General features: G+C 49.4%; 1 protein-coding gene across 2 annotated transcripts; it reads left to right on the top strand.

The window, feature by feature from the left end:
* The first annotated feature begins 1,753 nt into the window (after nt 1-1,753).
* On the top strand, nt 1,754-23,609 carry NLRC3 (NLR family CARD domain containing 3). 2 transcript variants are annotated; one of them, XM_079120086.1, is made up of 18 exons: nt 1,754-2,003; nt 3,667-6,506; nt 6,605-8,354; nt 9,448-9,534; nt 11,559-11,642; nt 12,154-12,237; nt 13,526-13,609; nt 14,915-14,998; nt 15,588-15,671; nt 16,273-16,356; nt 16,887-16,970; nt 17,591-17,674; nt 18,081-18,164; nt 20,157-20,240; nt 20,557-20,640; nt 21,284-21,367; nt 21,754-21,837; nt 22,102-23,609. In XM_079120086.1, the coding sequence occupies exons 2-18, from the start codon at nt 6,329-6,331 to the stop codon at nt 22,190-22,192; spliced, it is 3,198 nt and encodes a 1,065-aa protein (XP_078976212.1). In that variant the 5' UTR covers nt 1,754-2,003; nt 3,667-6,328; the 3' UTR covers nt 22,193-23,609. The 2 variants fall into 2 exon arrangements, with proteins under 2 accessions (XP_078976212.1, XP_078976213.1); XM_079120087.1 differs by lacking the exon at nt 15,588-15,671.
* Nucleotides 23,610-23,657: the final 48 nt, after the last annotated feature.

The following is a 23,657-nucleotide window of genomic DNA, read 5'->3' as shown; positions in this document are numbered from 1 at the left end:
GAGCTGGGGAGACAGGCCACGGAGACACCTGCAAAGCTCCCAAGGAGATGGAGTGACCACCCCCTTGTCCCTCTAGCCTTGCCCTATCCAACAACTCAGATCCTCCAAGAACCCCATGAAGCCCACATGCCCCGTCTTCCCCTCTGTCAACTGGGCTTGCAGGGGCCCCTGCCACTTCCCTGGAAGCCATTTACTCTGGGAACAACTGTGATGGCACCTGTGGCCTCCTGACCTTGCTGGCTCAGAGGTCTGTGGAAGGCTCCAGCCCACAGGGGCAGCGTCTAGGGCCCTCAGGGCCAGCAAGTAGAGGCAGACAGGTGGCTGCCCTGGGGTGGGCTGGGGTGAGATGAAGGGTGACAGGGCCCCCTGCATCTCCTCATTTGTCCAAATTATTATTCTTTATTATTATTTTGGTACTAAGTTGCCCAGGCTGGCCTCCAACTTGTGAACCTCCTGCCTCAGCCTCCTGAGTAGCAGGGATTACAGGCCTGTGCCACCACATCCAGCAATGGTCTTAATTTTAATGATTTAATTCCGATTTAGTTTCCAGCTTTTTTTTTTTGGCGGGGGGGGGGGGGGTGCTGGGGATCGAACCCAGGGCCTTGTGCTTGCAAGGCAAGCTCTACCGACTGAGCTATCTCCCCAGCCCAGTTTCCAGCTTTCTTTTCTCTTTTTTTTTTTCAACACTAGAGATCAAAGCCAGGGTCTTGTGCATGCTGAACTATGCTCCCAGTCCAATTTCCTTTTTTTTCCATGGGTCAAAGTTGTTCATGTTTCCTTTTTACCTAGCCCAAGTTCATAAAGATATTCTCCTACATTTTTATCCTTCACATTATGTCTATAGTCCAGATCAAATTAATTTTTATATATGGCTTCAGGAAGGGAGTCAAGGTACATTTTGCCCATGTGGGCATCTCACTGGCTGGCACAATTTACTGCAAAGAACATCCTTTCTCATCGAATTGCTGTGTGCACTGTTGTCAGTCAGGTGACGGTGGGATGTGGGTCTCCTTCTGGGCCCTGGGTGCTATTGCACTGGTCTGTCTACCTTGTGCCAGTACCCCACTGCTCCACAGTAAATCTTGACATTGTCTACTGGGAGTCCTTGGCTTTATTTTCCCAAAATCATTTTGAAAGCAGTGGTGCACTCCGGTGATCCCAGTGTCTTGGAGGCTGAGGCACAGGATCACAGTTTGAAGCTAGCCTGAGTAACTAAGTCTCAAATTAAAAAATAAAAGAACTGGGGTGCAGCTCAGTGGTAGATCCTCCCCACCCGGGTTCCTAGGTTCGATGGGTTCCCAGGTTCGATACCCAGGACCAAAAGAAAAAAAAACGATTTGGAAACTCTGGGGCACTTCACATTTCCACCTGTGTTTTGACATCAGCTTGTCAATTTCCAGCCCCTGTCCCCACAAAAGCCTGCTGGGATTTTGATTGGGATACCACTGAATCTATAGGCCAATTTAGAGAGAATTGACATCTTAATAATATTGAGTCTTCTCAACCATGAGCCTAAGGAGGCCAGTGCCTCCTTAGGGTATTTTAAAGTTTCCTTCAGAAATGTTTAATAATTTTTCAGTATACAGGTTTTGCAAACTTTTTGCTAAAAAGTTTTTCATAGGCATTTGATTTTTATGGGATTTATTGAGGTACTGGGGACTGAACTCAGGAGTGTACTACCACTGAACTGTACCCCCAGCCCTTTTTATTTTTTATTTTAAGACAGATTCTTGCTAAGTTACTGAGACTGGCCTTGAACTTTTGATCCTCCTGTCTCAGTCTCCCAAGTCACTGGAATTACAGAGTTGCACCACCACGCCCAGTTATTTAAATGTTTTTTAGTGGGCATTATTACATTGATAATTCTGTAAGCAATCTGTTTAAATTGGAGAGGGGAAGTAATGTTAGTAAAAGTTGAGCACTTGAAATTCACAAAGTAAGAAACAATTCCTTAATCCACTATCATATACTTCCAGCTTTTGTCTTATAACTTTTTCCTATAGGTAGGTAAAAATTGCACCAATCATAACTGATATTTTTTCCACATACAAATACATTGTGGATGCCATAGGATTCTATTAATACAAACTTCTCGAAGGGGCAAAATTATAGCAAAATAATGGACCCATGGACTCAGGCCTGAGGAGCGGGAAAGGAAGAGCCTGCAAAGGGGCTGCGAAAATCTTGGAGAACAAAGCATTTACGGATTGTGACATTTGTTGCTTAGACGGATCCATTTGTCAGAACTCATGGACTGTGTACTTGAAAGGTGCAGTAGAAACTCAAAGGAAGTGATTGGAACCTTATAGTAAGAGACCAGAGTTTTGTTTACAATAAAAAAAAAAAAAAAGAGAGAGACCAGAGTGTGCTGTGGCCACCCTCCCACGGAGACCCGGCACTGCCTTTTGTCCTGTGTGGTCTCGGGCCTAGCACTGCAAGCTTGGCTGTCGCCTACCTTGCCAGTCCCTTTGGGTGGGAATCCATTCCTCCCCATCCCATTTCTTGCTGCCATAAACAATGTTCCTGGGTCATTCTCCCAGTGGAGTCTTTGAGCACCTGTCCAGGTATTTCTTTAGGATAAATCCCCACAAGTTTTCAGATGTGCCAATTAGATGAAAAATGATAGCTCAAGTTTTGCTTTCTTTCTTGATACTTAGTGAGACTGAACATCTTTTGAATACCTTGGTAATTTATATTCCTGTGAATTATCTGTCTTTTTTTTCTATTACTATGTCCATGATTCTGTTTTTTTCTAAGATGGATCTTTACCTATTAATTTGCTATTTTATCCTTTCCTTAATTTAAAATATTCTAACAAACAAAACTGCCCTCCCCCATCACTCCACAGAGCAGGACATTTGGAAGCATATGATGGCTCACTGGATTTTGGAGTTGCTATGGTAACCTTGTGTCCATAAATCTTTTGGGTTATTTATTTCTTGTTGCTTTGTAAGAATTATATATATATATATATATATATATATATATATATACAAAAATTTTATATATATATATATACACACACACACACACACATATATATTTAAATATTTTTATTAGTTGTTTATGAACCTTTATTTACCTGTATGCGGTGCTGAGAATCAAACCCAGCACCTCACACATGCGAAGCAAGCACTCTACCACTGAGCCACAACCCCAGCTCATGAGTTCTTTATATATTAAGGACAGTAATGTTCTTTCATGTATCTCATAAATGTTACTTCTGGTTTGTGTGTTTTTTCCAGTTTTAACTATAGTATCTGTTATTTGGAAATACTTTAATTAATATTTTAAGTAAATTAAGGCAAATCTGTTAGTCTTCCTTTTTATGGATTTTGGGTTTTATGGCTAACCTTAAAAAACCCTTTCCTTACCCAAAGACTATTTTAAGATATTCCTCATATTTTCTTTTGGAACTTTATGGTTTCATAATTTTTAAAATTTTTTAGCCCTTTAAAATTACATTTTATATTAATGTGAACTAAAAGCTCTTAGTTTTTCTCGTATGCTGGTCAATGGCCCAATCCCATTTCCACTGATTTGAAATGCTACTTTTCTCACAGGTCCAAACTCCTTTACGTGTGAAGAATCTACATGTGTATTTGGACTCTGCCTTCTATTCCACTGGCTTATGTGTTCACCCTTATGCCATCCCATATTCTAGAGGCAAGGCTGTCTAAGTATCAGAAATCTACTTGTCAGCTCATGGATCAGCAGGGAGGTCTGACCTACACCTGTCACGTTGCTCCCTCCAGGGGCTCCCCCACACTTAGCATAAAGCCAAACCTGGTGACGGTTACTGGGTCTCAGCTCCCCTTTGATCCCCTTTGACCTTGTTTCCTCACTTGAGGGTGGGCCCACTTCTTCACTCACTATGCCCCAGGACCTCTGGCCTTGGCCTCCTCCTCTAGCACAGGATACTTGCTGTTTTCTACCTGAAATGCTCTTTGCATTGATGACTCCCTGCCCTTCTCTGCTCTTCTGTAGCTTTATCAAAGAGGCCTTCCCTGCACACTGTGTGCGGAGACCCCTACCCCCAGCCCTCCAGCCCGTTCCCATTCCTGTGTTCCATCTCAGCTCTGGTCACCACCAGGAGCCCTGGCTGATGTACTCATCCTCCTCTTGGGCTCTGCACCCCAGCACTGCTCTTCTGTTGTCCCCACCCCTACCCTGCCCCACACTCACAGGATAAGGACTTATCAACTAGCTTCACACCCCAGTGCCTAGAACACACAAGAGGCCCTTAATAATTTTTTTCTCATCGAATGAATGAATAGAAATAAATCAATGATGATATCAATATATATAAAAAGCTGTTTGCTAATTTAACAGATATTCCTGATTTTCAAAAATATTTTTTAGATGTTGATGGACCTTTATTTTATTCATTCATTTATATGTGGTGCTGAGAATCAAACCCAGTGCCTCACACAGGCTAGGTGAGCACTCCACCACTGAGCCACAACCCCAGCCCCAATATTCCTAATTTGTAAAGGATGTGTGAACCTATCACAAGTGGTACAGATAATATAGCACAGCACTGGGGTCAGTGAGGTCTTGATTGTCACTCCAGCTCAACCACTTCCCAGTCACGTATTCTTAGACAAGTCACCTGACATCTGAGTCTCAGTGCCCTCGTCTATAAAATGGAAGAAGTAATGCTAATGAGATATCTCAAGAAGTGAACTAAGTAGCATAAACAGTGCTCAGCAGAATGTCTGTGACCCCATAGACTTCAATATACAGCACAGAGCATTATTTGAGTGGTAACAGGAAAGCAGGGATCTTCCTCAATGGGAGAAGAAAATTAACTAGAAATCTGTCATAAAAATCTGCCACACTCAACAGTCTGGCCACAGTGGCTACGGCCAGCACTGGCCAGGGAAGAGGGGCAGGCGATGGAGTCAAACCATTCAAAACAAGAGTGACAGTTTAGAAATAAATATATAAAAACATTCTTGTAAAAGGAATTTGAAAGCTCAAAGAAAATTGACAAACAAGAACCAATGTTAATACATGGATCAACTATGAGATAAAATGCAAAATCAATCTTCTTTTATACCAAGAATATTTGTAACTACAACAAAACTAAAAATGTGTAGATGTAAATGATAAATTCTTATTTGGCAAGATCTAGGTAAGAAAACCACCAAGTCTCACCGAAAGGGCTAAAGAGAACCTCCGACCACCACGGGAATCTGCACACTGCCCCTTCTATCAGAGCCTCACCTGCATGCACCCACTGCATTTGATGATTAGAAGAGCAAGAAGAAGGGGAGTCAATGGGGTCCTGAAGCTCACGAGGGTGGTCTCGCCTGGTCTGGTTCCAATGTTTCGGTGGTGACAACTCCTAGATCATTTTTAATGAAGCATCAATAAACCGTGATCTCTGCTGACCTCACATCATGTTTTCTCTCCTAGAACCATAGAACACGGTGGCTGGTTCCCACCTCCTGAGTCCCTGGGGCCCTGCTAGAGGGACTGCTGTGGCCCCTGAGCCAGGTGAGGAGGGACAGAGGTTGAGGTAGCCTTGGGGTCCTCACCTGGGCTGCAGGAGGACTGCCAGAGGGGCGAAGGGTGCCGGAGAGTGGGTCTCAGCATGGCTTTGCTTCCTGGTGTCTCTGCCTGAGGGCTGGGAGCCCCCACTTCCAGGAAGGCTTCGGAAAGCCATTCAAGCACCTGAGTCGCCACAGACTCCCCACCTCCACGCCCTGCACCCCTGCAGGGGGCCACCTGCTATGACCAGGAACCTACACCCAGAGCCTGATCTAGTGTGGCTCCCTCTTGGTATTGGACATTCTGAGTCTGGACACATGCAAAATGACACGTATCCATGATAAAGTGTCACACAGAGTGTGTCACTGCCAGGGCTCCTCCCACATCGCCACACTCCTGTGGTTTCCAGCATGCCGACTACTTGGAATCATATAGTCTGTGTCCTTCCCAGGCAGGCCACTTCCATTCCTCCCTCCTTTCCAGCAAAACTGCTCATAACCTCATCATTTCCAGGTCACAAATGAGGACACCAAGGACACCAAGGTGGAGAGAGGTGACGCAGACTGCCCAGGGTCGCCCAGCTGGTAAGCAGCAGATTCAGGGTCTGCCCACTTGACCCCTATACCCATATTTTTCTCACTATCCAGGAACAAACAGCCCTTCCAGCTCCTTCCTAGAGGCCAGGCCAGTGGGCCCCCACAGAAAGTGAAAGTGGTTCCTGCCCCATGCCTAGGGCTGCTCACCTGTTCCAGGACACCAAACGGGTGCAGCAGGCAGCAGGCAGCAGGTCTGGGCCCTGTCTCCACAGGTCCTGGATGCAATCCTGGACTCCATGAGGAAGCAGGAGGTGCGGACAGGCGGGGCGGCCAGCCAGGCCTATGGCACCAGCTCCCCAGCTGAGCAGGTGAAAGCCCTGGTGGACCTGCTGGCCTGGAAGGGCAGTCAGGGTGGTCAGATCCCACAGGTTCCTGACAGGCTGCCAGACTCCCCACTGGGCCACCACAGCAATGGTAAGCCCCAGCTGGGAGGCTGGTGTTGGAGGGGTATACCGGGTTCTTTCCCTGGCCTTGGCCCTTACTCATCTTGCCCTCCGACCTGTGCCCTACAGACTCAAGGATCCGGAGGTACCGTGAGGCCCTGCTGAGAAGGATGGGAGGCGGTCCAGAACTGAGCAGCCCCTCACACCGGCTGGGCAGCCTCCTGCTGGTGGAGGGCCTGACAGACCTGCAGCTGACAGAGCACGACTTCACACAAGTGGAGGCCACACGCGGGGGCCGGCGCCCTGCTCGGCCTATCGGGCTGGACAGGCTCTTCCTGCCTCTGTCCCGGGTATCCATCCCACCCCGAATCTCCATCACTGTTGGGGTGGCTGGCATGGGGAAGACCACACTGGTGAAGCACTTTGTCCGCCTCTGGGCCCAGGGGCATCTGGGCAAGAACTTTTTGCTGGTACTGCCCTTGACCTTCCGGGATCTCAATGTCCATGAGAAGCTATCTGCAGACAGACTCCTCTGTTCTGTCTTTCCAAACATTGGGGAGGCTGGCCTGGATGTGGCAGCCCCAGGAAGAGTCCTCCTGGTCCTGGATGGCTTGGACGAGTGTAAAACACCTCTGGACTTCTCCAACACTGTGGCCTGTACAGACCCCAAGAAGGAGATCCAGGTGGACCATCTGATCACCAACATTGTCCGAGGCAACCTCTTTCCAGAAGTTTCTGTTTGGATTACTTCCCGTCCCAGTGTGGCTGGCCAGATCCCAGGGGGCCTGGTGGACCGGATGACTGAGCTCCGAGGCTTCACTGAGGAGGAGATCAAGGTGTGTCTGGAGCGGATGTTCCCTGAGGAGCAGACCCTTCTGGACCAGGTCTTGAGCCGGGTGCAGGCTGACAGGGCGCTGTACCTGATGTGCACCGTCCCAGCCTTCTGCAGCCTCACGGGGGTGGCGCTGGGCCACTCGTATCGCAGCAGGCCTACACTCCAGGACGCAGAGCTGTGGCCTCCACGGACCCTGTGTGAGCTCTACTCTTGGTACTTTAGAATGGCCCTCAGCAGGGAAGGGCAGGAAAAGGGCAAGGTGAGCCCTCGGCTCGAGCAGGTAGCCCACAGTGGTCGCAAGATGGTGGGGACGCTGGGCCGGCTGGCCTTCCATGGGCTGGTCAAGAGGAAGTACGTGTTTTATGAGCAAGACATGAAGGCATTTGGTGTGGACCTCACTCTGCTGCAGAGCGCCCTGTGTAGCTGCTTTCTGCAGCAGGAGGAGACGCTGGCCTCCTCGGTGGCCTACTGCTTCACCCACCTGTCACTGCAGGAGTTTGTGGCAGCTGCGTATTACTACAGTGCCTCCAGGAGAGCCATCTTTGACCTCTTCACTGAGAGCGGCATGTCCTGGCCCAGGCTGGGCTTCCTTACACATTTCAGGAGTGCAGCCCAGCGGGCCATGCAGGCTGAGGACGGGAGACTAGACGTGTTCCTGCGCTTCCTCTCTGGCCTCTTGTCTCCAAGGGTTAATGCCCTGCTGGCTGGCTCCCTGCTGGCCCAGGGCGAGCACCAGGGCTGCAGGGCCCAGGTGGCTGAGCTCCTACAGGGCTGCCTGCAGCCTGACACTGCAGTCTGTGCCCGTGCCATCAACGTCCTGCACTGCCTGAATGAGCTGCAGTATACGGAGCTGGCCTGCAGTGTGGAGGAGGCCATGGAGAGTGGGGCCCTCACCAGGCTGACCAGCCCTTCACACCGTGCTGCCTTGGCCTATCTCCTGCAGGTGTCTGACACCTGCAGTCAGGAGGCCAACCTGTCCCTGTGCCTCAGCCAGAGTGTCCTCCAGAGCCTACTGCCCCAGCTGCTCTACTGCCGGAACCTCAGGTGGGCATGGAGTGTGGGCAGAGGAAGAGCAGGACTTGGAATGGTTCCTCATTCCACCATGTCCCCTGGGTTAGTTCTGGGCCTGCCATAGCCAAGTTCCAGAACTCAGTGGTTTAATACCACAGAAATTCATTTTCTCAGTCCTGGAGGCCAGAAGTCTGAAATCAAGGCATTGGCAGGTCTGTGCGCCTTCTGAAACCTGTAGGGAGGACCCTTCTTGCCTCTCCAGCTCCTGGCATCTGCTGGCAATCCTAGGTGCTCTTTGGCTTGTAGCCACCTCCTTCCAAACTTGGCCTCCGTTGTCAAGTCGCCATCTTCTGTGTGTCTCTGTCTTCACATGGTTCTGCCTGTAAGGACACCACGACTGTAGATTACCATCCCTACTCCAGCAGGACTTCCTCTTAACTATTACACCTACAATGTCCCTATTTCCAAATAAGGCCTTGTTCTTATGGCGCTGGGGGTTAGTACATCGACAAATGCTTTTTTGGGGAGCACAATCCAACCTTTTAATGAATACCTCTGAGCCATCCAGTGCTGACAGAAGCCACGCCCACTGACTCTACCCTCAGCCCATGGTCTGTTCTCTGCTCTGGACCTCAGCAAGTGGGGAGGAAATGGTGTAGGATGAGGTCCTGAGGGCAACTTGCTTATGCATCCTCAGAAGTAGAAGGGTTAGGGCCAGCCCGTGGCACATGCCTGTAATCCCAGAATCTCTGGCTGAGGCAGGGGAATTGTGAGTTCAAAGCAACTTAGTGAGGCCCTAAGCAACCCAGCAAGACCCTGTCTCTAAATGAAATATAAGATGTAGCTCAGTGGTTAAGCACCCTTGGGTTCAATCCCAGTTACAAAAAAAAAAAAAAAAAAGTAGAAGAGATAGCAGACTGTGTCCCTTACAGGCACCTGTGCATGGGTTATTGGGACAATAGCCCCTGGAAGATACACAGGGCTTGCAGGCACTGGGCCCTAGGGCTCCCCCTGTAGGTGAGGTCCTAGAACTGCATTGAGGTAGATCTGAGCTGCAGATGTGCTGCGTGGGATGGGGGGGCCGCACTGAACCATTCACTCCCCTGTTGTTGCTACTCCCCATAAGGCTGGACACCAACCAGTTCCGGGACCCCGTGATGGAGTTGCTAGGCAGCGTGCTGAGTGGGAAGGACTGTCGCATTCAGAAGATCAGGTAACACTGACCTGGGAAACCCCACCTGGGGTTCCCGCCTGGGTCATGGGGTGTGGGATTCCCTTCCCACTGGCCTTTCTGCTCCACTGGCCAGTGGCTCAGGATGCAGTCTGCTTGCTTTCACCCATTCTAGAAAGAGGCTCAGGCATCTCACATTTAAGAAGAGAGAAACGTCCTGGCAGGGTTCGGACACTGTCGTGGACACAGGAGTGCTTCTGAGCACCGTGTGTGCTGCCGGGGCTCCTGACACAATGTTTGCTCTCAAGCTGTATTTTGGGCACAGGGTTGGCATATTTAATTAAAATTCAAAAAGTTTTAATTTTAATTTAATTAAAATTTAGTGCAGCTGGGCATGATGACTCCTGTCTATAATTCCATCTACACAGGAGACTGGAGGCCAGGCGCCTCAGCAACTTAGCCAGATCCTGTCTCAAAATGGAAAATAAAAAAGAGCTGGGGATGTAGCTCAGTGGTAGAGCACCTCCCTGGATTCAACCTCCAGTTCAAAAAAAAAAAAAAAAAAAAGGCAGAAGCTAGATACATTTATACTATGGCCACATGTTCTCTTTCCCCTCTTCTACTCTACAGTTGGTCCTCAATGCCACCTCCCTGTTTCCAATGTCCAAAACAACAACAACAACAACAAAAAACCTCTAAAAAAAACAACAACAAAAAAAACACAACTGCTTGTGAAATATTAATTATAGGACATTATGTAGCCCCTAGTTGTCTAGAATTTGAGAACATTTATATAGGAGAAGGCCTGGATGGATGTTCTTTGACTTTTTTTTTTTTTTTTTTTTGGTGGTGCTGGGGATCAAACCCAGGGCCTTGTGCTTGCAAGGCAAGCACTCTACCAACTGAGCTATCTCCCCAGCCTTTTTTTTTTTTTTTTTTTTTTTTTTTAAAGCAATAGAATCCTTTAAAAAGTGACATATCAGGCAGAAACCCAATGAGTAAACCAGACAAAAGAGGAGCTTCAGGATTGAAAGAAAGGATGTGGGGGGCCCAGAGCCTGGCCCACTTGGTTCCCCCTCATCCTCCTTTGGCCCCTAAAGCTTTCCCCAGAGTCAGGTGGGGCCCTAGAGCATAGCTGGGAACGTGCCTGGGGACTGTGGTTGAACACTGCACCCCATGTGCTGAAGGCCTACAGAAGTGTGAAGAAGCCTCAACTGGGGCTGGGGAGATAGCTCAGTTGGTAGAGTGCTTGCCTCGCAAACACAAAGCCCTGGGTTCAATCCCCAGCGCCACAAAAAAAAAAAAAAAAAAAAAAAAAAAAAGCCTCAACTGCACCATCCCTACCATCCCTGAATGTGGATATTAGAAGCAACAGTACATTAATCTGCCTGCGTATTGCTGGAATCATCCTTTCAAGATACATACAGGGCTTTTGTTGTTTTTGCTTTTCTTTTTTTTTTTTTTTTAACTTTAAAGTTAGCTTCGTGGTGACTACCATTTGCTGTTTTGTAGTAAAGGAAAACTAGGATTCATGGAGTGCTGGATCTAGTTTGCACCAGTTGAGAGAACTGTTAGATTTTCAGAAATTTGCAAGCTGGGGTGCTTGAAATTGGCCATGGTGGATTAAATCACCATGGAAACTGACAAATGCTACGCATCAGGGTAGTGTGTGTGCGTACATATGCGTGTGTGTGCGCGCGTGTGCACGTGCATGCACTGCTTTCTTCCTGAGGGCCACTTTACCATCATACTGCTGCCTGGGAGCCATATAGCAGACTTCTGTAATTGCCCTAACTCTTGGCTCTCATTTGGGTAGAAGCTATTGTGCTATATTCTAGCCAAACTTCTCCCTAAGACTCTTTGCAGGGTCCTCTCTGGCCCTACTTGCCCAGGCTCAGGGGCCTTCTTGTGGTCAAATTTCTGCTCCAGGGGTCAGTCACGTGGTTTCTGCCTGTGTTCAGGCTCTGTTGGTTCAGATACTTGAGGCTAATCACAGGCATTGCACTGAAGAGGTGGTGAGAGTCCTACCTGCACCTGAATAACCACTCCTATCTTTCCTTGGGCAGCCTGACTGAGAACCAGATCAGTAACAAAGGGGCCAAAGCTCTGGCCAGAGCCCTCCTGGTCAACAGAAGTCTGACGGCTCTGGAGTAAGTAGGACACCTGAGGCCACTGGAACAAGGAGAGTTTTATGCCATCTCCCTCCTGTGAAGTGACTGGGTCTGATCTGTCCCTGATGCCCCAGATTCAGCCCTGGCAGAATCTGGGCAGGGCACCCTGTCCCATTTGGAGCGATTTCACATTCCTGCAACCCACATGTCCTCCTGGATAGCTGGAAGGACAACTGCGCTAACAAAGTCACAGCTCCTCAGCTGTTGAGCCACGCTCGACAGCAGCCCTGAACTCAGATCATGGTTCTCATCTCCATACTGTGCCTGAGCCCATTGGGCTGCCAGGTCCTGCTTTCTTTTCTCCATCATGTCGGGCTATCTTGAGACACTCCCTCCTTATTCACCTATTAAGGATCTCTGCCCTGGTTACACCAGATGTGAAATGCTAACCCTGATAACATTCCCTTCTTGGATCCCAGATCTGAAGTTCTGTGTACTTTCTGTCCCTCCTCCCTTCCCTGGGAGTCATTTTTCTCTCTTGCTCTGTTAGCCTCCGCAGTAATACCATTGGACCACAGGGGGCCAAGGCGCTGGCTGATGCTCTGAAGATTAACCGCACTCTGACCTCTCTGAGGTATGTATCGTGTCTCCTGCTCTCAGCCTCCAGGAGGAGGCATCTACTAAGTGGGAGACAATTCAAAATGGTGGGCTTGGGACGCCAGCTTCCACCCCACTGGGTACCAGATATCTTGTGTATACTAAGCAAGCTTCAAGTTCCAGCTCTTGCATCCTCTTTGTGCCTCTATAACCCCCACAGTCACGGTGTTAGACTTCTCCTGTAAGCTGCCTTCTTCAAGGGACAACATTTGGTGTGGTTTGCTGTACTTTTTAGAAGCCCATGGTTGTTCTTAGTTGAGAAGGTACCACTGTTCTGTTTTTCCACTTATTACTAATGAGGTGAAACTTGCATAACACCATTTTGAAGTGTCCAGGTTACTGGCATTGGTACACTCACAATGCTGTGCAACCATTGCCTCCAACTAGTTCTGAAATGTTCTCATCACCACAAAGAATCCTCATACCCATTAGCTGTCACCATCCATTCTCCCCTCTCCCCAACCCCTCTCATAAATGACCAATCCTTCCTGTCTGGATTCACCCATTCTGGACATTTCATATGAATGTCATCAATGGTGCCAGGTCCTCTCTTCTCTTCCGTTTGGCGCCTTTGTCTTTTCCTGCAAGGTGGAATGAATGGGGTGAGCCTCAAGCTTCTGACCCATCTGGATGGTCCCTACAATAGTAGCATGCATCAGTGCTTCATTCCATTTTATGGATAACATTCTGTAGTATGGAGAGGCCACGATTAGTTTATCCATTCACCTGTCAATGAGTATTTGTGCTGTTTCCAACTTTTGGCCATCATCAAAATAATGTTGCTATGAATATTTGTGTACAAGTATTCAAGTGCCTGTTTTCAATTCTTTTGGGTATATACCTAGGAATGGAGTTGCTGGGCCACCTGCTAACTCTGTTTAACCTTCTGAGGAGCTGCTAGACCATCCTTCATAGAGACTGGGCCATTTACATCCCCCAACAGCAGTGTGAGGGCTCCAGTTTCTCATCATTCCTGCCAGTAATTGGGTACTGTTGCTTTTAGGTGCAATGATCTTGTTATTGTTTGATCCAGACAACATGGGCATCTTGCTCCCACTTGGTAGGCAAGTGCTTAGAGAAGTCCTCAGGAAGGACTGACTGTAGTGGGCAGTCAGGAGGGTACATGATGGTCTCTTCTCACTGAGGTCAGCGGCTGCCCTCTCAGCAGGCACCCTGTGGAGGTTCCTCCACTGTGGTGGGAGTTCAGGTCACACCAAGCATTCTCTTGTGCTCCATCAGTGATAGGCTCCTCCTTGCCTCCACAGCCTCCAAAGCAACATGATCAAGGATGATGGTGCTAGGTCCATGGCTGAGGCCTTGGCCTCCAACCAGATCCTCTCCCTGCTGCAGTGAGTGGACATGCCTACCCTCTCTTCTCCCCCTACCTCCCTGCTCTTGTTCTCTCTCCTTTTCCTGCAAGGAGGAATGGATGGGGCAAGGCTGAAGCTTTCTGACTCCTCTGGATGGCCCCTGGAAAACTTGATGCTGTTTTCCCAAAGAATAGATGTGGGAAAATTATTGGAAATAAGACCTCTTGTCCAACCACAAAATCCTCTCCACAAACAGGAAAGAACACAACAGTTTTGTATTGAATAAACATTACACAACTGCAGTGCACACCGTAGGCAATCTGCTGTAGCTCTTTCCGGCAGTCCAGCAGACTTGAGAACGCACCCATCCTGTGCATTCTCAAGGTAAATGATAACTTATAAGAGGACGAGACATTTTTTTTTTTTTTGATTAGGGATTGAACCCAGGGTTTCATGCATGCTAAGCAAGTGCTCTTTTTATTTTGAGGCAGTCTTGCCAAGTTGCCAGGTTTGCCTCGAATTTGCAATCCTGGCTTGTCTCCTGAGCAGCTTGATGACAACCATTTGTCACACATAACTCATCCTTCATTCACCAGATAATTAGGAGTGACCATCTATTTCTCGATTGCTTTTATCTAAGGGAAAAATAAAATAAAATATCTCCTATCTTTATGACAAGCGGGTATTCACAACTTGGAGCCAGGTACCCAGGCTAATTCCAACAGAAGCAGGAAGACAGGGACAATCCCTTGCTGGATGTTTACTTGTACAGGGACCCTGAGAAAGAAATTCCTGGGCTGTGAAGTGGGCAGGAGGTTGATTGAGCACTTAGAGACTTACGTATTTCTCAATGGGACAGAGAAGACTTGCAACCTCAAGTGTCCTCTAAGAAAGTGGGGACCGTCTCTTTCCTTTTTGGAAGTTTACATTTTTTTTTAGGCTAGTATCCAGTCTCACACAGGAGGCCCTGTCCTGTTGATTGTCCTCCCCTCTCCCCAGGGAGGTTTCTCAAGGTGGGAGGCAGGCTGCTGGTGGTCTAGATGGAAGACTGATAGGTGAGGGGCCAGCAGGTCTTGTGTATGTAAGTCTCCCCACTCAGGAGGTTGCTGGCACTATCAGCAGCCACTGGTCTCTGCTTTCTGGCACCTTGCAATGGAGGCACCAGCTGCCCTTGTTCCTTATTCTCCCACATAAAATCATCACCAAACCCTCTGAGATCCCTTCCCACTGCTGTATAAATGGAGGATCCCACTTTTCTCTACCTCTTGCCCTAAACCCAGACTGTCCTTGGCCTGACCATGGCTGCGGCCAGCTTTGCTGATAGACCACTCTTGTTTCCCACAGCCTGCAGAAGAATAGCATCGGGCCCTCAGGAGCCCAGCGGATGGCAGAGGCCTTGAGGCACAACAGGAGTCTGAAGGAGCTCATGTGAGAAACACAGAAGGGCCAACCCAAGGCCATCCCATCCTAAATATTTGTGGGCACAGGGATGAATAGACAGATGGGAAGATGGATGGATGGGTGTAGATGGGTTGATGGTGAATGGATGGATGGATGGATGGATGGATGGATGGATGGATGGATGGATAGACTGATGGGTAGATGCAGGACAGCTGGCTTTTGATGACAAAGCACTGGGGCAGAAGAATGGAGATCCAGATATCCAGGATGGGGTGAATTCTCACCTTTTCAGATTCATGCTTACTGCCTTCCCAGCTGGCACATTTCTTGGCAAACTTCACATTAAAGTACCACAAATACCTCTCACTAAGGGTTGATAGTGACCTCCTGCCCTTGCCAGGGAGTCAAGGAGAACACTGCTACCTTGATCTCTTACAGGGATAGGGGATCACTTACAAAGACTACAGATCGACAGGACCCAGGCAGAGCAAATTGCCCCAGGCACCCTTAATACGAAGAGGCTGCTTTCCCTGAAGGCTTCCCTGGGCCCTGACCCCCAGGCCTGGCCCTGCACAGCTGCTGCAGGAGGCTGGCTCACCCATTCTGTCTCTTGCAGGTTCTCCAGTAACAGCATTGGTGATGGAGGTGCCACGGCCCTAGCCGAGGCCCTGAAGGTGAACCAGGGCCTGGAGAGCCTGGAGTGAGTTTGTCTGAACACCCTCCAGGGATGAATCATTCCTGGGCTCTCCATCTAGCAGATGACAGGCTGGTAGTGCTGTTAGAGGGCTGCCAGTCAGCACCACTTCCCTGCCAGAACCTTGCTAATTCCAGCCCTGAGTGCACTTTGCTCTCAGTCTGTCCCTGTGTCCACCTTGCCCACCAGTTCCATGTCTCTGGACAGCAGGGATGAGATTACCTCTAGTTTTGAGAACAAGTTCCCAGTGCTCTTGATGAGTGCGCAGGCAAGGAGGGAGCTGGCTGCCACAGTCTTGACTGGGCAGGAGTGCTGGGTGAGTGCTGCACCTTTTTCTCTGGGCTGCAGAACCAATGTGCCCTCCTCTGAGGACATGTGGAACCAGCCATGCAAAGGCAGAGTCTAGACCTTGGTGCTTGTGCTAAACCTACCTGCCCTGAACTGGCAGGGGGCCAGAAGGTGAAGCAATGGGAGGAAAGAGGGATGAGAAGAGCAATCTCCAGGCCTTCCCAACTCCCTGTTGAACCCAGTGCCTGTGGCCCCAGGCTGGACAGGGCAGCTCTCTCAGGGTCCTGGGACAAGCCATGATGCCACATTCTGTCTGCAGCCTGCAAAGCAACTCCATCAGTGATGCAGGAGTGGCCATGCTGATGGGGGCCCTTGGTGTCAACCAGACCCTCCTCAGCCTCAAGTAAGTCTTGGACTCCCTCCCACCCAGGGCATCCGTTTGACCAGAGGCTGATCAGGAACCCTGGGACTTGGAAAGAAGAGCTGGTGCTGGGAAGCCTATTATGGGAAACCTGTGGCCAGGGCAGGCTTGGTTCTAGACCTGGGTATCCTGCCGCTCACCCCACTTGAGGACAGGGGATAGTTGTAGCCCTATCGCCTGCTCGGCTTCTCCCTTCCCATGTGCAAACCCTTGGGTGCCAGCATGCTCACCTTCCTCTGGCCCTTTACACCTCAAAGGTCCTGTCATCCTATCCTCTTCCTCCTGGATGTTCTTGTATGTTTGTTAGTCCTGAGTGGGAGCATTTGGCTCGCAGCCCTTGGAGCCCTGGTTTGCTAGAACTGGCTCCTTCATATCAGCCAAGATCACTTGGGAGGCCCAGGATCCACCTGAGGTTTCTTGGGCTTCAGGAAACCCTAAACACCTGGGTGAGTCTGCCACCAGAGGCCTTACCTACCTGGTTGGAAGCTAGGGGTCTTATCTTTCTTTCTCAGCCTTCGAGAAAACTCCATTAGTCCTGAGGGAGCCCAGGCCTTGGCTCATGCTCTCTGCATCAACGGCACTTTGAAGCACCTAGAGTATGTGATGGGATCAGGGAGGGTGTGGGGAACAGGGTAGAGACAGCCTCCTTGGGATCATTTATGCCACCGCCCCCTCGCCTACCCAGAGCTCAGAGCTAGTGGGCACCATCATAATGGGTCAGGTGCTTGGCACCTTCACCATTTTTACAAAGCTGGAGAAGGACCTGGATAGGGAGGAGGTAGCCTTGGTGTCTGGTGGCAACCTTCACATGAATCCCCCCCATTGTGGTATAAATGACACAATTGAGGAAGGGCGACAATCTGTTGGGCTCCACTGGCACAAGACAGAGGACTCAAGAGTTGATGTGGGGCCATGACATTGGGAAGCAAGCCCCTGGGGCAGCTACACCACATTCTGCCATGTGACCTGTCACCGCACCCACTGATCTGAGCCTGGGACCTGCCCCTGGGTTGTTGTCAGGATTTGGGATAATACTCCTGGGCACATGCCTGGCCCAGGACACCGAAGTTCTCTCAGATGTAAGCCCAATAACTAACATCAGCACAGACTTGGGTGGTCCTCAGAAAGAGGGGGAGTGGGTGGAACTCCCTAGTAACCAGCGACAGGCAGCTTCAGGACAGGTTCCCGTTCACTTGTTTCTTCCCTTTCTTCCCAGCCTGACAGCCAACCTCCTCCATGATCAGGGTGCCCAGGCCATTGCAGTGGCAGTGGGAAGAAACCATGCCCTCACGTCCCTTCAGTGAGTCTGTGCCCCACCCCAACCCCCCATGCCCCTTCTGCAGAGCTGCACAACTAGACCCAGTCCGGCTTTGGGATGCCCTCATCCAGGTCTCAGGGGTCTTTCCAGGCTGTCCTTCTTCAAGTAGTCTGTTCAGATTCCTGAAGCTGATCCTCAGACAACAGAACCGTGGTGGGGGATGGGCGCCACACTTTATACAGGGACTGTCTGGACAAAATTTAAGCTTGTCCCTGTAGTTACACTAATAGAGTATATGCTAACCCTTTGGGGACTAAGCTTGAGGGGAGCATCAGGTATCTTTCTGGCATGTCCTACAGGGACTCATCCTGCATCAGACCCTCTAGAAACTTCCAGAGCCTCCTTGGCTCTGCCCCTGGCCCACATGTTCATGTGTCTGTCTGCCTAGCCTGCAGTGGAACTTCATCCAGGCTGGTGCTGCCAGGGCCCTGGGACAAGCACTTCTGCTCAACAACAGCCTGACCAGCTTAGAGTAAGTGTGGCAGAGGCTGAGGGGAGGTGGGGTAAGCAGGGAGGTCTGAAACTCAGAGCCTCCAGGCACAGGGCTGGGCTGGATGGATGACCCTTGGTGGTACACAGCCATCTCTGCCATAAAAAGGACTGAAGTACTGACACATGGTAGGACACAATGAACCTGGAAATGCACAATAAGCCAAGGTGTGCTGGGGAAGCTCAGTGGTAGTATACTCATCACACTCCAGGCCCTGGGTCCAGTCCCAAGTGCACAAACACAAGATCAATCTTGGAATATCTCTCATTCCAAGATGAAACATACCCATTAGCACACACCATTTCCCCCTCCCCCATCCCTCAAAGATGAATCTATTTGACCCTATGGATCTGCCTATTCTAGACATTTCATCATTTCACATAAATCCAGTCACACATGTGATCTTTTGTGACCTTTTTTATTGGGATGGGGGCGGTTGGGGATTGAACCCCAGGGCCTGGAGCATGCCAAGCACACTCTTACCACTGAGCTTCCCTCCGTATTTCAGGTTCACCTTTGTTGCACCACATCAGTACTTTGTTCCTTTTTATGGTGGAATATATTTCATTGTGTGGACACACATTTTATTTATCCATTTGTCATTTGGAGGACATTTGGTTGTCATGCTGCTGCTGTGAGCATCTGCATAGAACTTTCTGTGTGGACATGCTTCATTTTTCTGGGGTATAGACCAGGGAGCAGAACTACTGGGTCAACTGGTAACTTGATGCTTAACCTTTTGAGCCCCATCTGCTTCTACCCTGACCACTTCTCTCTCCGCCTTCAGGCTACTCCCTCTCTGGCTGGTCTTCCTCATTCTACTCTTCTATTCCACTCTCGGACACTGAGGCTCCTCAGGGTTCTGGCCCAGGCCATTGTAGTGACACTATTTTCCTGCGAGTTCACCTCCTCTCCCAGGGCTCCACTGCCTTCAGAATCCCAATGACTTCCACATCAACATTCCAGCTCTCCCAAGCACTGTGGAATTCACACCCACTTGGCCTGTCCCCTCTGTCCCACAGGTACAACAGGTTGCCACATTCTCTCCCACAAGTCTGGCTCCTGGGACAAACTCCTGTGGAGCTAGAGCACATTGCTCCTGCCTCCAAGTCCCGTCAATTCTTCCTTTTGGTGTCCTTCCCACTCTGCCTGTTTCCCCCAACTGCCAACATCCAGGCCACATCCCTACTCACCTGCCTCTCCGGGCAGCCTCCACATCTAGGCCATCCCCTCATTGCTGGACAGTTTCCCCATTCTGGGTGAGATCCTTAAATGGCTGCCTAGTGCCTGCAGAGTGAAGTATTACCCTCAGCATGGCTTGGGAGGCCTGTAAAGATCTACTTCCTACACACTCCCAGTCTGTTTCTCATCACTCCAGGAACTCGGTTCAATTTCTGTGGGTTCCTCAGATGTGCCAGGCCCTCCTTACCCCTTATTACCTGTGTGTTGGCTCAGATCTGTCTCTGGGCACCACACTGGGATAGGAGACTCCACAGGTCTTCCCTGCAACTGTGCTTGGCCTAACTGCTCATTTAATTGCAAATTCCGACCTGAGTTCCAACAGGGAAGAACTGTCTGCTGCCTTGCACACACCTGGCACACAGGGCATGATCAAATATGACTGCAGACTGATCTCTTTACATGCCATATCCACTGGACCTAAGCTCGGTCATTTTATTGTGCCAGCACCTATTTTCCTTGAATTTTGAAGAGGGGTGGTTATAAAACCCTAATCAGCAAGAATGGTCTGGGGATTGAGTTTTGTGTTAGTTTCTGGTTTGGTTTTGGAAAGCATTCCTCTTTTAGTCCCAAACCCTTGTTAATAGCAATTCCCACGTGTTCTTTGCTTGACTCTGATGGTTTGTTCATGGCTAGTGTGTGGTATGAATTGAATCTGGAAGGCCCAAAAACAGCAGGTCCTTGCTAGAGTGCCCACCTGTGTCCCTGTGCCTAACGAGGTCACTCTACATTCAGCTTACAGGAAAACGCCATTGGGGATGAAGGAGCTTCTGCAGTGGCCAGTGCACTAAAGGCAAACACAGTCCTCACTGCTCTCTAGTAAGTACCTGCAGTGACAGGCCCTTCACCATCCTCCCATGCTGCCCATGATCTTTACCAGTCAATGAAGGTGTCTGATTTTGCCAATATTGGTAACTGGGAAATCAAACATCTAGAAGCATGAATTACCATGTGTCCTCCTCCAGTGCACAAGGGGACTGTTGTGCTTTCTGTACCCCTGTGTTCACACCTATCTCAGGCATCAGAGTGTAGGCAGGAGATGCAGTGTTCTGTGGATGGGTCACAGACTGCTCTTAAAGGGGTGGATATGGAGGGAGGCCTAACCTGCCTGCACTGATTGCACCTCCCCTCACAGCCTCCAGGCAGCCTCCATTGGTGCACCAGGGGCCCAGGCGCTGGGGGAAGCCCTGGCTGTGAACAGAACACTGGAGATTCTTGAGTGAGTATTTCAGTCTCCAGCAAATGTTTTGCTCAAAGAAACCAAGCTATAGACTCATAGTGGATAACAGTGGATGTGGACAGTCACAGATTATCTTCATTATTTCAGGTCATCTGTGCCCCAGTGTCTCAATTCCCACTCCCTGCCTTTTTTCTGGAGTCACTAGTTTGTCCTGCTCTTTGAGTTGGTCTGGCTGAGGTTAAGCATGTCCAGAGGCCCTTTTTAGGTCTTCGTGGTAGCCAGTGGCCATGGATCCTGGTCTCTGAGAAGACCAGATGTTAAGGGCTCTGGTGTTAAGGGCTGAGCACAGTGAGGCTCAGGTGTGTCCAGGTCATCCCTGCTTATGGTTCCCTGTGAGGCAAAGTGCACTGGTCACTTGCTGGATGGAATGCTGCCTTGCCCATCTCATCCCAGCCTTTCATGGGAATGGAAAGGGAGAACTAGGGATCCAACAAAGCACCCAGGGCTGGGCTAGCCTCACCTCTCTCTCGTGTGTCCTGCTCCCTAGAGCCCAGCCCAGTTCTAGTGCCCAAAAGTGAGGAAGGTGCAGCCCTTACCTCCAATGACTGCTGAAGGCCAAGTAACCCCACATCCATCTGGAGAGGTGTCATCCTTCTTAGCCTGTCCCTGTTTTTGCTGACAGCTTACGAGGAAACACCATTGGGGTGGCAGGAGCCAGGGCCCTGGCCAGCGCACTGAAGATTAACTCCAGTCTCCGACGGCTCAAGTGAGTGGTTGTCAAGCTGCATGTGTCCTGGAGCAGCACACTTCTGTGCTGGATCTTCCCACGGGCTGAAATGGTCCTGATTTCCTCTAGCTGCTCCTTCTGGATATAAATGTTTCAAACTCCTCTGATTATTAAAATCCACTTCCTTTGCTGGTGGCTTTATTCATTCTGCTTAAGTCAGAAGTCACTTAAAATCTGGGTAGGGCAACCTGGCTAACTGACACCAGTCCCAAGGGTCAAATGCCACCTTGCAGTAGCTGTGGGACCTGCAACCAAGTCAAACCCAGAACTGCTTGTCTCCCCTGCTCCTGACAAGGTAGTGCCTCCTCAGGCATTTCTCTGGTCCTGATGGCTCACTGTGGTATCTCCACCTTTTCTCTGCCTAGTCTTCAAGAGAACTCCTTGGGGATGGATGGGGCCATATGCATTGCCACTGCTCTGTCTGGGAACCATGGGCTGCAGCACATCAAGTGAGTAGGTTCAGTGGCACTGTCCCTTTCCACTCTTGCTCCACCTTCAGAACTGCTCCCTGGTCAGGCCCTGTTGTTAGCCCAATTCTGGGAGCCAGCACCGCGGCATCCCAGCAGCTCCACAGGGAAAGGCGCTGTGAGGAGGAGCCAGTTAGAGACTGTCTGTGGGAGGGACTGTGGAAACACAAAGGTTCCTCAGTGACCCACTGCTCTACTCAAGGGAACAGGTGGGTGCTGAGCCCTGTCTTAACCCTTCTCTTCTAGTCTCCAGGGAAATCAAGTTGGGGACTCTGGTGCCAGGATGATCTCAGAAGCTATCAAGACCAAAGCTCCCTCATGCACTGTGGAAATGTAAGCAAAGCCAGTTACTGATGGAGAGGACGAAGAGAGACTCTGGAGGATGGAAGCTTTTGAACTGCAAGAGTGATCTCTGGGCACCATCTTGCAATCTGGGAATGCTGCTGATCCAGTACAAGAGCTGGTCTCCTGCACAGAGGAAGAAAAGGTGCTACAAAGGAGGTCACAGGCATCTCTCTTGCCCCAGGGCAAATCCTGACCGTGGATGATGGAAACTCTGCAATAGCAGGGAGAAGGGAAGGGGCTGCTACCAAGGGACTTAAGGACAAAGGTCTCAAAGTTCAGCAATGTAGGACACTGGTTCCACCTTATTTATGTCCAGAGTATTAATAAGTCCCAACTTTAAACAAATTTAGCTGGGCGCAGTAATATAAGCTTGTAATCCCAGCTACTTGGGAGGCTAAGGAAGGAGGATTGCAAGTTTGAGGCCAGCCTGGGCAAGTCGGCAAGACCCTGTCTCACAATAAAATTTAAAACGGGATGAGGAGGTAGCTTGGTGGTAAAGTACTTGCCTAACATGTGTGAAGCCCTGGGTTTAATCTCTAGTACTAAAACCTCCCTTCCCATTCCCAACCCCCCCCCCCAAATTTATTACTGCCCTTGTCCCTTCATCTAATGAAAATCATCCTTTTCTCTGAAATGCGATGCCATCTTCAAGTCCATGAAGGACATCAGTTTGGCAGGGGTGACAGTGGGGACCTTTCTTCCTTTCTCTTTCTTTTTGGTAGCAGGAATTAAACTCAGGGGCACTCAGCCACTAAGCCACATCCCCAGCCCTATTTTGTATTTTATTTACAGACGAGGTCTCACTGAGTTGCTTAGCAGCCTGGGAGGCTGATTTTGAACTCACCATTCTCCTGCCTCAGCCTTCTGAGCTGCTGATATTACAGGTGTGCACCACTGTGCCCTGCTTCCTTTTCTTAAGAAGGAAAAGTTTTTGGGTGATCCTTATAGACATATGGAAAAATTACAAGAAATTTGTGAAGATAAATGAAGGGTTTAATTCTAAGATTTTGGAGATGGAGACAAGAATCTCCAAGGGTACTGTCAGTTTTTATTCCCTCTAAGATCTCTTGGACTAGGATGGCCACATTATCTGAAGCCTGGCACATTGGTTAGTCAACGTTGGTGCCTTGATGTTGTTTTCCTGTGTTAGGCTTCCAAAACCTCTCCTGTGGGTATGGCTTCCCTACAGATTTAAGTAAGCTGAGCTTCCATGTGGCAAAATTCCATAGCTGTCTGAGTTGAAAGGGGAAAATCCAAACAAACACCATAGCTCTAAACTAAACAACCAAGAAAAATGCTTATGAAGACTATGAAATGATTATCACTTAAAAGCCTGAGAAGGTATCACTGCTATTCAAAACATTTCTTTAAAAATAGGTATCCAACCAGGCAATTGCCTGTAATCTCAGCAGTTTGGGAGGCTGAGGGAGGCTGAGGCAGGAGGATTGCAAGTTCAA

Source organism: Sciurus vulgaris (assembly GCF_902686455.1).
Source record: "Sciurus vulgaris genome assembly, chromosome: 18".
In the NCBI taxonomy this organism is placed as follows: Eukaryota; Metazoa; Chordata; class Mammalia; order Rodentia; family Sciuridae; genus Sciurus; species Sciurus vulgaris.
This window is presented reverse-complemented; position numbering and strand designations above follow the sequence as displayed.

What these genes read in the sequence shown, in the direction of transcription:
- NLRC3 (XM_079120086.1), top strand. Translation starts at nt 6,329, where the DNA reads ATGAGGAAGCAGGAGGTGCGGACAGGCGGGGCGGCCAGCCAGGCCTAT. An exon ending in ACTGGGCCACCACAGCAATG is followed by an intron (nt 6,507 to 6,604) that starts GTAAGCCCCAGC and finishes TGTGCCCTACAG; the next exon opens with ACTCAAGGATCCGGAGGTAC. An exon ending in AACAGCCTGACCAGCTTAGA is followed by an intron (nt 18,165 to 20,156) that starts GTAAGTGTGGCA and finishes CTCTACATTCAG; the next exon opens with CTTACAGGAAAACGCCATTG.